The sequence below is a fragment of the Haliotis rufescens genome, unplaced genomic scaffold (assembly GCF_023055435.1).
Source record: "Haliotis rufescens isolate VD_foot unplaced genomic scaffold, xgHalRufe1.0.p SCAF_1, whole genome shotgun sequence".
NCBI classification, from domain to species: domain Eukaryota; kingdom Metazoa; phylum Mollusca; class Gastropoda; order Lepetellida; family Haliotidae; genus Haliotis; species Haliotis rufescens.
This window is the reverse complement of record NW_025963779.1, coordinates 15220733-15239603: the sequence shown is the minus strand read 5'-3', so window position 1 is coordinate 15239603 and position 18871 is coordinate 15220733. Positions and strand designations below refer to the sequence as shown.

Genomic DNA, 18871 nt, shown 5'->3' with positions numbered 1-18871 from the left:
TTTCTGTGAAAATCTGGGTTTAAAACAACACGATCGCTTGTCAAAATTGCACTGAAATTCTTCCAAAAATTAAGCAAGGACAAATATTTTGGAGTAGTTCTATGTTTTCAATCTACTTGTCCAAGTACTTTTATGTATACGAGTGCAAACTTGTTTCTTTAAGAACACTTATCGCAGTGACTGATATGCAGTGCTTTTTTGAGATAACTCCTGAACGTTTCATGTTACTGCGATGTGCAGTGTTACTTAATACCATGTAGCCTGTATGCTTCTATTATTTAAAGCCAAATGCATCAAGAAAAAGTATCTAAGTATCTTTAATGTGGTAATTTGTCATTTTGTTTGTCAGTGATGAAATGTCAAATCTTTTCATTATGTTATGATATCAATCAGGTGTAAAGCCAGTTATTTGGGGGTCACATTTTCATCACAATGGACACAACTCATGTTCTACCTGATCAAGCCAAGAAAAGTTGGCTTGGAATGGCAAGGGTGGAAACTAGGCTTTGATATACACCTCTGAAGATGATGTACAGATAATGCTTGAGGACATCCTCTTTAAGCGTGAAATTCTACTGACATACCACTAGTCTACAACTTTATACACCAGTCCAAAGCCCCTGTCTTATTCAGTCCTATAACAGTATTGTATTTTATGTTTTATTGTAAGAGTTTTAATTTACAGTAGACTCTGTGAAATCCGACACTGCTAGGGACCAGGTGAAAATGTCGGATTAGACAGTTTCATGGCTGAATGCACATTCAATGATTCACTCAGTTCATAATTCAGCCTTTCAATTAAGGATACAATTAAGGATTAACACTTGGGTTGCACCAAGTATGAAATGTTAATTGGTTCATTGTAGATTAATCCTTGTTGAACATTAACTGGGTGTTTATTGAAGGTTATATACTAAATACATGTACTAATCTTCAGCTAACAATGCATATTATAAAAACAATGCAACCACAATTGAGTATTCTATGAATGTTTCTGTGTTGATGTCGGATTACACAGCGGATGTGCTCATTGGACCACAAAACAGTGTCGGAAATCAGAATAGGCAGATGTCAGATTACACAGTTTTATATATGTTAATATAAGGGTCTGTGCCGGGACCAACACTTTTTGTCAGATAACAGTCTACTGTAGTTTGTTGAGCTTCTGTTTTATGGTTGTGATTAAGATCCCATTTACCCATTTGTGACTAAAACTTAAATTCAGACAAGCAGAGATTAGCACCTTACTCGACAATACTTATGGATTATCCAATAATCTCTTCTCACTTTTCAGATGACATCAAGTGACAAAGATTTCCGATTTATGGCAACAAATGACTTGATGGCCGAACTTCAGAAGGATTCAATCAAGCTTGATGATGATAGTGAGAGGAAGGTGGTCAAGATGCTGCTGAAACTGTTGGAGGATAAGAATGGAGAAGTCCAAAACCTTGCTGTCAAGTGGTATGTCATGTTTTCACCGGAATTTATGGCAACATTACAGTTTACCTTAGAGAGCTTAATAGCTCATGCTGACACCCTTGCTCACTGATCTCAGTGCCTCTTCGATCCTCAGAGTTTGTGTTAGGATTATGGTATTTTACCCCCAACTCTATCCTTGGCTCTTGGATCCCCATTCCTATCTGGCACCCCTTTACGACAATTAGGGTTAGCATGGTTACGTATTCCTTTCCGATCAAGCATTCCTTCACAATACTAAAGGTTGGGCACCCTTTACGATCCTTTGGGTTAGTTGTGAGTTAGAGTATGGGTTAGCTTTCTCTTTTAACAAATTAGTCCAATGTTCAAATTTCGGGGGTAAACAATCAGGTAGTGATCACTGGAAAACAGGCACTAATTTTTGTGTTAGTTCCATGCTGAAGTGTTGGCTAATTGGATTTACTGAGTAGCTGAGCTTAATTTCTGTAGCGTGTACCATGATATGGATTTCCTTATATCAATTTGTATTATCAAAAGAATTCCCAGTGAGTCTTGGCGAAAGTGTACATGTATCTAATAGTGCCTTTAAAACCAATGAAGAATCTCTTGTTTTTGTTATGGTTTTCAGAAGATTGTTTAGGAAATAGGTGTGTACCTATAAAATAGGTGTCTACCTATTAAAATAGTATTTTACACAGATAAGGAGCTTATCTGGAGCTCTGCTTTACACATGACGTACTGTTCATCTTGTCTCCTGTGTAGAAGTTGGGGGAGGGGAGGTCAAGTTTGGGATCATTTCAAGTTTCAAAGATGTAATGGTGAAGGAACCAAGAAAAATCTGCCACAATATGTGGGATGTGTATATTATGAACATTAAAGAGTGAAACAAAGTTTCACAAACATTAACAGAGAAGTCTTTTAAGAGAGAGAAGACAATTTAAGTCAATCTTGAATACAGCAGTCATGAAGCCCACTCTGTCCACTATTGGCCCGGCACCCATGCACTTGAAACCAAGAAGCCTGAGGAAGGGCAACCCATTGTAGAAGGGCAACCCATTCTTCCTGAAGAGCGCGGTGTTATTGCTGCAGATGCTGTGGCCCTGTTTGATGTAATCACCAGCCTAGCCCATCCCAGAAAACTTAATTCGGTTGAGATTCAGTGATTTCTGGAGGCCTGGGCAGTACATTTATGTTCTGATCTCTCAAACATTTTGTACACTCATGCTGTGTACACACAAGCATTGTCATGCTGACAAATGGCACCTGGAGCATGCAGATTTTGGGCAATGCGAGAATGTAAGATCTCGTCAAGATAACGCACACCTGTTAAGTTGCCCTGGATATGAACAAGATCTGTTCGAAGCCAATGAGAAATGGCTCCTCCACCAAATCTCTTGTATGCAACATCTGATATATTGAGAATCTGACCTGAGTGTCTTCAGCTATTAAATATATAAAGATAAAGAGTTGATAAAAGCTACAAATAGCATATATTTACTTTATCAACAAGTCTTGATACATTTGAGCTTGGAAGACTCAAGACAATATTTTATTTATCATCCAAAATCATTCCTTCAACTTTATCAGTAATAACTAGTGTCTTGAGTGTAAACATTCCTGCTAGCACTGTGATTTATCTAGATCTGCTCAAATGCTGATATTTAGCCCAAAGTCTGCAGCTAATGTCAGTAAGAATTCCCAAATTGGAATTAATAATTTCCCAATTCATGTTCTGTAGTTATAGTTATGGCTTTGTAGAGGTAACTTGTATATCACTGACAAAAGGGCCAATAAAGTGGAAGAGCCATTAATGCTCAGTTTTACATTATCGCACTGAATGCAATGTTAAGTACCTCCGAATTTAGGAACATTAAAAACTTTTTAAATAATCCCAATTTTGAACAAAATAATGTTTTTGCCCCAATTTGCCCGCCATTGGCACTTTGTTTAGAATCCTAGATAAATCCCTATAACTTGCTTCAGTGGCAGAGAGATTAGTGAGCGTTATTGACATGCCTTACCACTGATGCTTGTGATTCACCAGCTTCAACACTACAAATAGTTTTATTTCCTGCATTGTCGTTGAATCTTGGCATGACGATTTTCAAAATTTACCGTGAACTGTGAAAACAGTGTCATAAACTTGCCTTAGCAACCAGTGGCAAATTTCATTACTTGCACTTGAAAAACATCATGAAGAATGCATTTGAATTCACACATGATGTACCTTTTGAAATCTGATTGTTCTGAAGTCCAAATATTGTAGATATATTAGTATATATTAATGTTTTTATTTGAAATATATATGATATATGCACTGTGTCAGTTAAATAAAAGGTGAAACCATTTAAATATGGAAATCAATTTTAACAATAAACACGCTAAAGGGATCAGCCTTGTTATATTTATCATCAAATGAATAATTGCAGGTGAACATAGATAATGTTTATCTTTACACATACAGAATCATTAATTTTATTTTCAATCAATATATGGTGATGCTTTTGAGTTGATGTATACCTAAAATTTCCAGTGACGCCCTAAGTGGAAGGGTGAACATGCCCAACAGTCTGACACTTGATGCTTAGTTTCTTGGGCTTCGGTCGTGCTCCTCACTAAATCGAGTTATAAAAACTAAAATCGTGGTGGTGTCTTACAAGGCATGCTAGGCTTGAAAATGTGCCCAAGTTCTCCCATGCAGCTAGGTTTACATGTTAATGTCAACTGTCTTTTCAACTTCCGGTGACTCATAAACATTTTCCAGCTGCTGCATATGGCAAACACGCCGCCTTCTGTGCAAATAAATGACTTAATTGTTGCAAATTAAACAAGAGGGTGAATCTGGAGCAATAGTCATTGTATAATGAACTGTCACTTCTAATTAATTGAAAAGTCCATATTGGTAAGATTTCATTTGATACAGTCAGAGACCCAGCCTCTGATATGGTACACACTTCAGACGGAAGTAAGACAGCGAAATTGAAGAAAGTACTGGAATGTAAATAATATATTTTTTGCCTACAAACTGTAATACCATTTACAACAGTCGCTATTTCATGTCATCACTCTGAATATATTGAATTATGATCTGAACACACATTGTCGAAATTTGATAACTGCAGATTGTTGTCTCCTGCATGCCAATGAAATGAACAGCTGATGGTGGTAAACATGCCTCCTAAACAATCTATAATTGTCCTCGCGAATAATTCCCCATCAAGTCGACAATGAACAGAAATACATAAATATTAGTGTAATTTCTCCTAAAGTAGACAATGAATATTTGGTTTATACTTCTGCTAATATTTTTAAATACCCTGTACTTGTAAGTTGTATTTGCAGTGGAATAATTAATGTACGAAAAAAGGATATCTGAGGATATATCTAAATAATCGAGTAATGTTACTTGCAACATTATTTGAGTCCCAAGTACCAAAAATCAAATACGGTTTCCCCACTGTGAAGATGAAATATCTCTGAAAATTAGCAAAATCTCATCACACAACAAAAAATCTCATTGCTTTTGGGCCAGGGGAGATTTTCTCTCATAGGTAAAAATTTCCAGGCAAATCCCTATACATGATTTGGTGAAGTCAGTGTGAACACTTCCAGAACCTAACAGGCAGTTTGAGTAGTATGGTGCTCAGGTAACTGTTGATGTAATTTGAGTTCAAACTAATCTATTTGCCGGGGTAATGATTGTGTACTGTTATAAGCATGCTTAAGGCATGGATATGGTGTAGTCTTTGCATTCATTGTCCTGCCACGTTCCCTGCATTGGCACAGATTAATATGAAATGCATAAAAAAATAAGATCGTACACATGACATGGCCCCCACAGCAGATATGCATAACACATAATTAGGAAGATCAGGAAGTAATTCAGCTGTGTTTCAGGGTTTTATACACATAATAATTTTAAAATATCCACTGCAAGTCCAAGAGAGTGGATGTTTGACTTCTTCCTAGATTGAAGGGAGTTAACTGATTACAAAAGTCCCGTTTCAACCATTGCCGAGCAAGGCTGGAATTTCTGAGTTATTTTTTGGCTGGACTATGGAGTCTATTCATAGTTGAATCAAAATCACATTACGAAATTAACATCCTGTTCGTTAACAACATGGCGACTACCATAAAAATTTTGGTTCATTTGCAAATCATGTGTACCTTCAACTTGGAATTGACAGACATTTTCCAAATCTTTTCAGGTTTTTAATCAACAAACTGAAGTGTTGTGCTAAAGTCCACATGCACTGGCCTGGGTGCCTGTGAAAACTTTTTTCAATAAACTTAATCAGATCGCCTTGACGGAGCACCACCATTTTGTTAGAAGCATAATTGCAAGTGGTAGGAGAGGTGGAAAATTGGATGTTGGAATGATTTGCACTTATTGAATTGTGTTAATGTATATGTGATATTCGTTGTGTATGTAAGATCTATGTGATATTTCTGTTCTGATAACAAGTGCAATTGATGTTTGGACATGACTGGATTGACTGGTCAAGACACAGTTATTTATAAGCCGCAAACATGTGTCTTGAATATTGCTTAGTGTGGCGTTGAACAACAGACAACCATCAAATATAGCTGCTTATTATCTGGCTGATGTTGAAATGACATTCACTGCTTTCAAAGATGGATAAAACTTGTCTTCAAGTTGTCACGTTTTAATTCCAAAGAGCACACCCGAACATCTATATGAGTGCACTATTGCACACTTAAAAAACTACTGTTCTATCCGTATCTTTGACAGTGGGTAGATGACAGTTTCTTGTTCTATTCCAGTCTTGGTCCCCTTGTGAACAAAGTGAAGGAGTTTCAGGTGGAGACCATCGTGGACACACTGTGCAGCAACATGCTGTCTGACAAGGAGCAGCTCAGGGACATCTCAAGCATAGGTATGCAACTGATAAAAGAACAAAGAAGTCAGATTTGTTAAGGAGATAAACATCTCTGTTTTCATGTCCAGTAAACTAAGGTTATGGCAAACTCAAAGGGACCACTAATTTTAGTTCATTATAATCGTAGTTCATTATAGGCATATATACAGCATATATACAGCATATATACAGCATATATACAGCAAATGGCAGGGGCAAAAAGGCCAGTTCACTATATCTGTTAGTTCGTTATAAGTGTGTTCGTTAAACGTAGTTTACTGTAATAGGTAACCAAGCTCTACATGGAAAACACAGTATGTTTAGCTGCATTCTACCACAAGATAATTAATGCGAGCTCTCGGTGGCCCAGTCGTCTAAGGCACTGCGATTGTCTATGCAAAGTTGTGTCCTTGGACACGCCAGAAACCTATGATTGTGGGTTCGAATCCCTGTTCCCCCCCCCCCCCCAATTATGTTTCTAGGTTTGTCTAGATTTGGAATAATGACAATCATGAAAATAGAAGTGAACACAGTGAACATTAAGGTAGAATAGATGGCAACATAGTAACAGTATAAAAATAACAATGGCAACCTAGAGCATTCACTATCTAGTAAAATGTAATGTGATGCCTATTAGAATGTTGGATATTATGATCTAAACTGAAAAAGTTGGAAGAAGGATGTTGGATGATAAATAGAATCTTACCCTTGTGTCTTTTGATATCAAATACCGGGGTATATCAAGAATCGTTGATAAAAGCAGAAAAACTTGTATTGAAAAATTTGATATCAAAAGACACTCGGGTGAGATTCTCTATATATCAGCACTTTACCTATTAGGGTTTGTACAGTTGTAAGTTTTTATGTCATGTATAGTCATTGACATGATTGAAGTACAGTGATCGCTCGCTATTGCGCTACCAATGGGGTCCAAATAATTGGTGGGCGTTATAGACGATGAGCCGTTTAACCGAGGCCGAGGCGGGGGAGCGCGCTCGGGAAATCTCAAATCATCAATAGGCCTATGTGTTTATCTCACGTCACGTCAAAATAGTATATATTTTTATGGACCTAGATCTACCTGTAATATCATTCATTTATTAAATCTGTCATATTTCACAATGTCTGAAATACGTATTCCATCCTAATTTATCATTTTTTATCAATAAATTAAAAAATTATTCACTATTTCCCGCGATGTTATTGAAAATAAAATTCTCGGACACACATTTCGACAACGGGTCCGCATCGAACATGTCAAAGAGCAAAATAAAGACTATTTTAAGCAAATCTTTAAATATATTATACAAAGTGATAAATAAAATCAACTAAAAGTAATCAAACTTACATCTAAGTTATTATTTCCATCGTTTCGTGCGATCGCGTGTAATGTAAGTCAAATGATATCTCGGCTTTCGTCGCCTTGAATTCTCGGCTCGGACACAACGATTAATGCAAAAATATATGCATGAAAAATCTTTGTCACAGCTCGTAACCTAGCACGATACATTCGCGAAGTTCCATATTTTTAATATATATCGTGATTTCCTGCTTAAAACGTTCAGAATAACACGATTTAACAAAAAATCTTTCGCTAACTTCTGAAATTTATCAAACACGAGCTTGGTATCACAGCTTGATTGGCTGCCTGAGGTCACGTGCTCAAAATTGACCAATCACGAAACTTGTAGCAGATTTCGGCAAGAAAGCGTCATTAGAAACAAATTTTAATCCAATGAAATCGCTTGTTATAACTACGGGGAAAAACAGGCGATGTTACGAAAGCGCGATTACGAAATGAATGACCGCCGTGTTGTGACAGCAACTACATGTGTGTGACAGTTTAGCCTTAAATTGGATTGCCCACTAATTAAGAATATAAACTTCGCTTGTGGTTCTCTTTTATTGCATGCATGCGCTTCTAAGATCAAAGGATGTATAGTGTGAAAAGTTAACTAGTTGAACAATCGTATTTCCGGGACTTGCCGCGGATGTTTTCAAACAGATTATTAGAACTCCATTCAGCGATAAACGGTTGATTATGCAATGAGAAGCGTTATGTGCAAATGAACAACGAACAACAATACAATTATGTCTGTGTAAAACTCTCAGTAATAATAGTGTACATAAATTTTGGGAGCCATGCGTTACCGCGCGTAATAACCGAAGTAGCGCTTTATCGAAGAGCGCAATAGCGAGCGATCACTGTAACTATAACAATTTACCACAGGACTTAAGACTGTGATCAGTGAACTGCCACCATCATCGACAGCGTTGGCAGCCAGTATTTGCAAGAAAATCACCAGTAGATTAACAAGTGCTATTGCCAAAGTAAGTGATTTTACAAGCTGATTTTTACTTTGTGAAGCTGTTAATATGACTAGTGACATTAAGAAATTAGCCTTCAGTCTTGTTTCTATTGACTTTCACATTGTTTGTTGTGATAGATGTATCTTCTCTCATTATCCTTTACCGTGTTTAGTAAAGTTTTGTCACATGAACAGTCTTACAGGCTTCAAAGAGCCCACTAGTCTGAGACTAGTACAATTCCGAAGGACTGGTGACATTTCCTTGTGGACTATCACTTTTACCGCTGAGTAGATGGCAGCTCAGTAACAGATAGTTTTTATGGACTTATGAAATATTGATTAATTTCCTGTCCGCAACTTTAACCATGAGTTCGAAGCCAGAGTCCAATAGATTTCAGTTTGGTCTAGTAATGGCAGCAATTAAATAGTCCATACGATAAGACTAAAATAAAAGGAAAAATGCTGACAAGAGCCATGTTCTGACTACCAAACTTGAACATTTTTGGCACAAACTGAATTTATAACCATTAATAATCTTTTGATATTGTAATGACAAATTTGCATCAGTTGGTTATGGTCAACTGCTTGAGGTGTGAATAAATTATTATGTCTTCTTACAGCAAGAAGATGTTTCTGTACAGCTAGAAGCCCTAGACATACTTGGAGATCTACTTAGTCGATTTGGAGGTTGGTAATTTCATGTTTCATAAGAAAGTGTTTGAAAACACTATTTACCCTGATTTAACTGCAATAATATATTTGACATAAAATATCTTAGTCAATAGTGTCGGCGAAACCGCATTATCAGTGGTTCATATTGGGAAAGGGAGGTCACTCTAATTTCAAACGGGAGCTATCTCCGTTGTTTTCGTATTTGCGAGAAATGGCGTCACCCACGCTGCACGTTGTTGGTCCAGCTATTAAATGCCCAGCTTATCCCTGAGGTAAAACGTAAGGTAATTAAATGTTTGAATGCATTATATATTTATGTTTCCATCAGTACATCTTCTAAGATTGGTTTAGTGGTGATAACCACTTTCTAAAATGTGGGCCCACATTTTTCCCGTCATCTATGGTGATCGAAACAAGTGGGCCCACATTTGTATTTCGCCTAGCTTCGTTAGGTTGTTTCGTTAGTTCTGATAATCAATCCCTAAATGTGGGCATACGTTCTTCCGTCATATTGATTGCAACAGGAGGGACCACATTTATTAATCGCGAAATTCTACTTAAATATTGATAATCATTTTCTCAAATGTGGGCCCACATTGTTCCCGTCATATATGGTGATCGAAACAAGTGGGCCCACATTTGTATATCGCCTAGTGGGTAGACGTTCTTCCGTCATAGTGATTGCAAAATGAGGGACCACATTAAAAAATCGCTAGCTTCATTAGCTTTGCTTACTTATAACCATTTTCTAAAATGTGGGCCCACATTGTTCCCGTCTTATAGTGATCGAAACAGGTGGGCCCACATTTTTAAATCGCTGGGTTTCATGAGGTTGACGAAGTCATTTAGGCTATTGGGCTCACGTTTGTCATTATGTGACATTTTATATTATTCATATTTTGTAATATTGATGGGAAATATCTTTATAAATCATTTCGTGTGACATTAATTCCATAAAAGGCACAAAAGTCTTTGAAGTTTGAATAACTGCGTCATAGCTGACCACACTAGTTTTACAAAAATAGCTACCAAGCAAGAAACTTAAATCTACTTCAAATTAAAATTACAGAGGCAATACCACTCATTCTACCTTTTCCAGTATAACACACCAATCTAATCATAAGTGTTGGTGGCGATATAAGCCTGAACATATGTCTACACTTGAATTGATCTCGGACATGATACAAGCCTCAGACGTTTCCGAGAACTTGTTCCATAAAAGGAATAACTCATGAATATTAATAACCCCACGACCTAGTTGGCGATGTTCGTAGAAGTGAGTTCTGCTGTATTGCCATCTGATTTGTACATTTTAATCCAATTATAAGTCATAATACTTATTTTAAATAGACAAATTATGAGTTCGTTATGCGGGTTTGTTTACGTAGTATATGTTCTCAACAAGAAGTGCGTTTAGTTTCGAATGTGGGCCCACCTCGAACTTTCGATTAGGCAAACGGAGTTAGCTCCCTTCTCGAACCACCGATAATGCGGTTTCGCCATAGTGTCTGCAGTAATGAGTATATGATGTTATCAAGTTGTGTTTATCACTTTGCCTTCATTCTTGTCTTCATGTTCCATTATCTACAACTACATTGCAGGGTTGCTGGTGACATTCCACAGCTCCATACTGCAAGCCTTGCTGCCGCAGCTGTCAAGCCCTCGACTGGCAGTCAGGAAGCGAGCCATCATTGCTATAGGTACAACTGGCTTTCTTAAGTTAAGATATAATGAAGTTTGCTCTTAAATACATACAAGGCAAGATTTACTGGGGCAAATTGATTGACAATTGAAAATTTGAAACTTTTTCAAAAATATTTCTTGTCTTAATTGTTGGAATAATTTCAAATTGCAAATTTGACATGCGATGACAAGCAGCAGCCATTTTTTTGGAACCTTGATCTTGATTTTGATTTTGTAAATGTTCTCTGATAGGACTATCAATATTGGCACAGAAAAGCCTTGAAAGGGCTATGGTGATTACTAGACTTTGATGTAGGCTTATGGACACGCTTGCTTCGGGAAGATGTTGCCGACCATGTTGATGCTGTTTTAATTTTCTGGGCATCACTTTGTACACAGGTTCTGTACTACTTGCCAATGAGTTAAAAATGAGCATAAATATATACAAGGATGAGAATCTTCCGCGGATCCGCAAATTTCTGCAAATTTTAGTGACTACGAATTCCATTCTCACCCGTTTATATTTATGACATGATAAACCTAGTTAACAGAAATAGATTTGATCTTGGCATTCTGTAGGTCTATCTGATTGGTCTGTTACTGAAGATGAAGTTTGTTATGATGTTTGACTTTGGTATGATTGATTACTCAATTGAAAATACATGTTACCCATTTTAGAAGTTGGGAGGGTTAAATGACCAACCCCAAGATGGCACACTGACTGTTCTTTTCTTGTTGGTAGAGTTTACGTGTAGTTTTCTTCTTTGCAGGTCATCTGGTAATGAGTTGTAATAACCAGCTGTTCCTGGAGCTGATCGAGTTCCTCCTCACCGAGCTGTCCAAGAACACCTCCACTTCCACCACCAGAACATACATACAGTGTATTGGAGCCATCAGGCAAGTCAAACAAAACTATTAGTGTCCTAGCCTCATATACCAGTAATTTGTATATTTAGGCACTTGTTAGGGGTGGATCAAGTAATGCATGCCGACTCAAATCAGTTATTTAAATCCTTATTCTGTGCGCAACTTAACTCACTATTCCAAAGCCAGATTGTAGTATAATTTTGTCCTGTCCAACTCATGATAGTCCATACATTACCGGTTGCATTAAAATGTCCTGAAAATAGAGCAAAGAGACATGTTTTGAGCTGATCTTGTTTTGTCACTGACATGATTGACATGATTGACAAACGTTTCCTCATTTACCTGTGATTATTAGACTTTGTCTCACCAATATTGTTAGGAGATACTTGTATGGCAAGACATTTCTTACTCATTATTAAAGCTTGATGACATTGGATAAAAAATAAAATCTCACCCTCTTTGATATCAACTATATCACCCCTTGTCTATAATAGCATAGAACTTTAGCAAGCCTCACAGTTTTGCTACTTTAATTGACCTGTGTTGATGTACTTAATATCAAAATGATGTAGTTCTCCGTTTCTCGGCCAAGCCACTGATATTGCATGATTGAATTTTATGATAATTTGTTTGTTATTTTAATGCGGCTGTTAGGTCATGTACCAAATACCAGTAAGACTTTTATGGAGGAATCCCACTTTCTACTTTTGTTTTGTCATCAATATTTTCATCATTTGAACTTCCAGTCGACAAGCTGGCCACAGGTTTGGAGAGCATCTTGAGAAGATTATTCCTCTGATTGTGAGGTTCTGTAAAGAAGATGATGATGAACTGAGAGAATATTGTTTACAGGCATTTGAGTCCTTTGTGAGAAGGTGCCCAAAAGAAGTGTCACCATTTATCACAGAGGTATTTCTTTTCCAAATACATAACCAGTAACATTTGAACTTGAAACTATTTATTTAACCAATTTAGAGTTTGTTTTCATGTATGACTGTTTGTAGTGTACAATTACCAGTGTTAGAAACATTGTTATGATCAGTGAGTTGGGTTTAACACCACTTTTTAACAGTATTTCAGTTATATCATGGTGTGTCAGCTTCATGTTGGGGGAAGCCAAACAGGATGCAGACTTTTACCATTTTGTTAAACCTGCTAAGACATGTATGGGGCTGAAGAAAATTAGCAGCATTATTAGGGTGATGAGGATTTAAACCCACTTCAGTAGGTTTTTGGCATGCATAAGGGAAGCAACTTTGTAAATGGATTAACAGTGACTATTCAAGTTATCAGTTTGTGGTGAATATTTGAATCCGACATTGGTCCAAAGTATAATGACACAATGTTTACATTTATCAATCCCCAGATCATCACAATCTGCCTGCAGTATATCTGCCATGATCCCAACTACAACTATGATGATGATGATGAAGAAGCCATGGACACTGAAGCTGAAGAAGAGGATGAAGAGTAAGTTGAAGTGTTTCTTTGTGTCTCATGAAAATAGTCAGACTTAATGTTGGCATGTGGCACGCGGACATCCCAGGGATCTCCTACCTTTTCTATCTCCTTATTCGCACTGGGAATTCTTTTTGACACATTGACCTGTCATGTCAAGGTCATCGTCAATGTCATAGTTTGAAGAAATGTTTGTTTAATAAACAATAGCTCAAGAAGGATTTACTGTAGGTCAAATGAACTTGGTAGATGTCATTCTTAGGGTGGTGCCCAGATCAGAAAAGGGTAATGAGTGACCTTAGTGTGAGGTCAAGGTCCCCATGAAGGTCATTTATAAAGTATGTTTACCATTCTCACTAAACTGTCAACTTGCTGCAGATATTTTTATGGTCTTTTGTATGTAATGTTATTTCATTTGACTATTTGGTTATGACAAGTGATAAGGAGACAAATAATGTTTGTGGTACGTCACTATAACCTACTTTCAATGACAAGCTGTTGTTTCATTGTTATGTTCACTTCCACAATGGGACAATATGTCTGGCTTATGTGCTGGATAATCCTTACTTGTCACTGATATTAGAGGTCCATGAAATGTAGGGCATTAAATTGGTGAGGGTTTGAGCTACCTTCATTGAATGTCGTTTGTAAAGGTCACTGGAATGATCACTCGTAAGGTCTAATTCTCTGTGTACTGAACCAACCCCCTGTCGTTGTCATGGGTACAATGTGTGAAGCCCATTTCTGGTGTCCCCCGCCGTGATATTGCTGGAATATTGCTAAAAGTGGCGTAAAACCAAACTCACTCTGTCGTTGTATTAAATCTTTGTAATAGCAAGCAACCATGTTTTCAACTAGAAATAATCGAGCAAAATAGGAAAAAACATATTGCTTTCATGGGACTCTGTTTTGCAGTTGTCTTGCATTAGTCATGGGTTTTCCCAAACTCGAAGTGATGTCATTAAAGTGGAAATCTTGGAAGTGCTTATAATTTTGTTAGACTTTCTCTTTCCAAATTGGACCAGCTTTTGGCCCCTTTCGCTGGAGGTGCATATAACTCTGTTATTAAGGTAGTTAGAGGGCACACTTTGGGTCTTTGAAGAAAAGAGGGAATGGGGCGGGTTCTGTTTTTGCATGTCATGCAAACACTTCTCTAGTTTCACTGCTGCATCTTCTTTCAGAGGTTCAGAGGAGGAATACAGTGATGATGATGACATGAGTTGGAAGGTGCGCAGGGCAGCTGCAAAATGTCTTGATGCCATCATGGGCACTCGACATGAGATGTTGATCGACTTCTACAAAACTGTGTCCCCAGCCCTCATACTCAGATTTAAAGGTGCATTATTGTCACAGCCTTGTTTAGTATGTAACAAAATAGGAGTATTTCAATGTGTTGACTCCCATTGAGACTCTGGTAGAGAAGAGGTACACAGGACCCCATTCATGTCCAAGAGTCATCTAATGAGGATAGGTTGTGTGACCTGGCTGATAGTGTTTCATTGTACCTAAATGGAAGGATCATGCTGTCAACCATGCTATTTTTTTTAGGGATAGATCACTCGCATACCAGTGTGGTAGAGCGGAAATACTGCAGAGGACATCCCATTACCTGTCGCATCTGAACGACCTTTTGAGAACTTTGACCAACCAATGAAATGACTAACAGGAAAAGTCAACATTAGCCATTAAGAAAACAGGTTTCTTGTGCTTTGCGGCACTAATTTCAAGCTGGCGACTTCCATTCCAGACTACGCTTTCAGAAGTATTTTGGATCAGTCATACAGCCTGTATTCATAGAGTTTGGAATACAGTGTTAAGCTTTTCGAGGTTGCATGATTAGAAAATATATTTTAACGGTATAACAAAACATGATATGCATATTTCCTTTTTTAATTATTTTACTGCAACAAACATATATCATTATCCATCGTGTTGTCTGATAAATTCAATCACAAACTTTGATACTTCTTAGTTTTGTTTATATTCGTTATTTGTTAATGCAGCATAATCATATGCAAACACCCACGTAACGGGACTTGACTGTACGTAATGATAATCTGGACCTGTTACAGAGAGAGAAGAGAATGTGAAGGCTGACATCTTCCATGCCTACGTTACACTATTACGCCAGACTCGCCCTCAGGCCTCCGCCAACCCAGACTCTATGGAACAGGAAGATGGGTAAGAATAACTCTTATTCTTTATCTGAAAGTAATGTGTAAAAGTTACTTCATTCTACTTGCACCTTACCTTGAAATGACTAAAATGCAAAAATAATCCAGTGGTATTGAACTATATATATTTGATCATCCTAATAAATAGGTGTTGTTTTCCAGCCCACTGACTATGCTACAGACTCAGGTTCCAGATGTTATCAAAGCTATCCACAAACAGTTAAAAGAGAAGAGTATCAAGACTCGCCAGGGTTGCTTCAGCCTCCTCACAGAGCTGGTGCTGGTTCTCCCTGGGGCTCTCACAGACCACCTCACAGCTTTAATCCCTGGCATTCAGTATTCACTCGGGTAGGTGGAACCTTTCATATAAACCTCCAGTGACACCATGATTTTGTTTTTAAGGGGGCCTTCATTTCATTGAATAACTTCTCAGCAGGGACTCGCTGCAGAATATACCTCTGCACTGTACTTCTGGACCAAGGTTATTCTGAAGAAAGTACTTCTGGACCAAGGTTATTCTAAAGAAAGTACTTCTGGGCCAGGGTTGTTCTGAAAAAAGTACTTCTGGCCCAGGGATATTCTATGTGTAGGAAAAACCATGTCTCCCTCACCTGAAGGTTTACAATCTCTAGTAATCTCAAGGAGACATGGTTTGTCCAACTTATAAACCGACTCATCGCATAGAAGTTTTTAATAAAATAACTGTAATAAAAACTCTCAAATATATAACCTGTATAGGAGATGAAATATCGCCTGCAGTCATGAACTCGTCTCGTAATGGCACGAAACCTGCACGTGCGTCTCGTAGGCTGTTTGTTGTTTTGGTTCTATGAAGGGTTTACAATGATTGTAAGCCCTCCTGCGAGGTGTTACAATCATTGTAATACCTCCTGCGAGGTGTTACAATCGTTGTAATACCTCCTACCAGGTGTTACCACAATTTCAAAAACTCCATATCGAGTTACACAAACAGCCAGTAGGTTTATAAGGAAAGTTCTTCTGGCATAGGGATATTCCAAAGAAAGTACTTCTGGCCCAGGGATTTTGCATAAAATGTCCCTTGCCAGAGATATATTTTGCATTTGAACACAATCTACTTCACAAATTGTGTGTCTTCGTTATGTTTCAGTGGATCAAACTTGAAACCTCGGTGTCTGTAGCCTTGTGTGTGAACCACTGGGCTACAGAGGCGCTGATATACCACAATCCTTTTAGGAATCCCTTTTTCAAGTAATTGTATCCCAGCAAAAGTTTGTTTCTTTGACATTGAGAATATTTGAACTTCTATTCTTAGTGACAAGAACACAAGTTCCAACATGAAGATTGATACTCTGTCTTTCCTGAACACCATCCTGCTTCACCACCCACCGGCAGTGTTCCACCCACACATCCGAGTTGTTGTGCCGGTTAGTATATGCTTGGATAAACTTTGTGGGAGTCTGGGAATAGGTCTCAAGGAAACTATGCTGGTCGTAAGAGGCGACTTAATGGATAGGATGGTCAGGCTCTTTGAATCAGTTGGTTGCTGTCATCATACACTTATGGTGTGTATTGTTGCTCATAATATCAATCACTGGGTTGCCTGGCCCAGACTCGATTATTTACAGGCTGCCGTCATAGCTGGAATATTGCTGAGTGAAGCGTTAAACAACAAAACACTGGGTCAAACCCATCCTCACTTAACTTGCCATGCTTACTGTATATGTGTGTCATTTTTGGTGTTTTGGGGATGGAACAGGCCCCCAATATCTCATGCTTGTAAGAGCCAGTTACAATAAGAATCATGACTTACAGTATGTCATGTTACACTGATGGTACTCAAACTATCATCCACTAGTCTGCCTGGCCCAGATTTGATTACCAGCTGATTATATAAAGGACTGGAATATTTCAACCTTCAACATTGACAACTTTCCACTCGTGTTTCCAGCCCTTTGAAATATCTTGAGGGTGGTTCCCATGCCAACAATGTTAATCACTGCTAAACATATACCATCACACACAATCTTATTATGTATGCACATTCTTTCAGGGCATTCTTTTCTGATCTTTTGTTTGTCACAATGAAAGAGACTTATTTTCTTGATGAATTGAGTAAATAAAAAATTACCAACTCCTTCCTTCTGGGGTAGAATAGGTCTTCAGCAACCCATATTTGCCATAAAAGGCGACTATGCTTGTCGTTAAAGGCGACTAACGGAATCGGGTGGTCAGGCTCACTGACTTGGTTGATACATGTCATCGATCCCAATTGCGTGGATCCATGCTCGTGATGTCAATCACTGGATTGTCTGGTCCAGACTCGATTAATTTACAGACCGCCGTCATATAGCTGGAATATTGCTGAGTGCGGCGTTAAACAACAAACAAACAAACAAACAAACAAACCCCTTCCCTGCATAAATAGTTGATGCCAAACACCCCTTTGAAAATGAGATTTTGAGGCAAATTTCATTTTATATAACACTTTCCTATTGTGACAAAAGTCATGACAACTGTTTTTGTTCCAGCCGATAGTTCATGCTGTCGGAGACCCCTTCTACAAGATCACCTCAGAGGCTCTTCTGGTCACCCAGCAGCTGGTCAAGGTCCTCCGGCCACTAGGTATGATTCCTATTATTTACAATGATGTTATGATGCAGTAACTTCCTAGGAAAACATTCATGTTGGTCTAGACTTGCTCATAATCAGCGGGGAAAAACAACTTTTTCTTTCATTAACCAGTCCCATGGGTATGCACCATGTGGGGATTCTGTATTAGAATTGGTCTTCAGCAACCCATGCTTGCTGTAAAAGGTGACTATGCTTGTCGTACGAGGCGACTAACAGGATCGGGTGGTCAGACTTGCTGACTTGGTAGATGCATGTCATCGATCCCAATTGCATGGATCGATGCTCATGGTATTAATCACTGGATTGTCTGGTCCAGATTATTTACAGACCGCCGTCATATAGCTTGAATATTGCTGAGTGCGGCGTTAAACAAACCATCAACAACAATTACTGGATTGTGTGGTCCAAATGTGATCATAACAGGCAGTCGTCATATAACTGGAATAATCCTGAGTGTTACATCACACAACAAACACATTAGGTTGCTTTGATCTTTTGACTGAGTTTGACGGCTTTAGGGATCAAAGCTGAATATAGATATTTGTGAGATCAGCAGTCTCCAGATTTTGTATAGCCCAAGTAGTTTGTGATCCATTTTTCTGATGGACAACTTTTGGAATATTCAAGAAAAGGTGGATGTGGGTGCTGCTTCTGTTGTAAAGTGAACACCGGTCCCAAACTTGCAAGTGTATTAAGAGTAAAACAACTTGTCTAACTTGTTTAAAATGTGGCAAGGCCAGCCCTCACCAATGATATGTATCTGAAAATGTCTTTG

General features: G+C 38.1%; 1 protein-coding gene across 1 annotated transcript in view; it reads left to right on the top strand.

The window, feature by feature from the left end:
- Positions 1-18871, top strand: part of LOC124149049 (cullin-associated NEDD8-dissociated protein 1-like) — a 38290-nt gene that overhangs the window by 955 nt on the left and 18464 nt on the right. Inside the window, exons 2-14 of the mRNA XM_046520399.2 lie at positions 1295-1464; positions 6226-6338; positions 8551-8651; positions 9250-9316; positions 10903-11001; positions 11755-11881; positions 12598-12760; positions 13218-13321; positions 14491-14645; positions 15382-15490; positions 15646-15831; positions 16778-16889; positions 17994-18087. Of these exons, the coding sequence (XP_046376355.1) occupies positions 1295-1464; positions 6226-6338; positions 8551-8651; positions 9250-9316; positions 10903-11001; positions 11755-11881; positions 12598-12760; positions 13218-13321; positions 14491-14645; positions 15382-15490; positions 15646-15831; positions 16778-16889; positions 17994-18087 (1600 nt within the window). The remainder of the gene's footprint in view (positions 1-1294; positions 1465-6225; positions 6339-8550; positions 8652-9249; positions 9317-10902; positions 11002-11754; positions 11882-12597; positions 12761-13217; positions 13322-14490; positions 14646-15381; positions 15491-15645; positions 15832-16777; positions 16890-17993; positions 18088-18871) is intronic.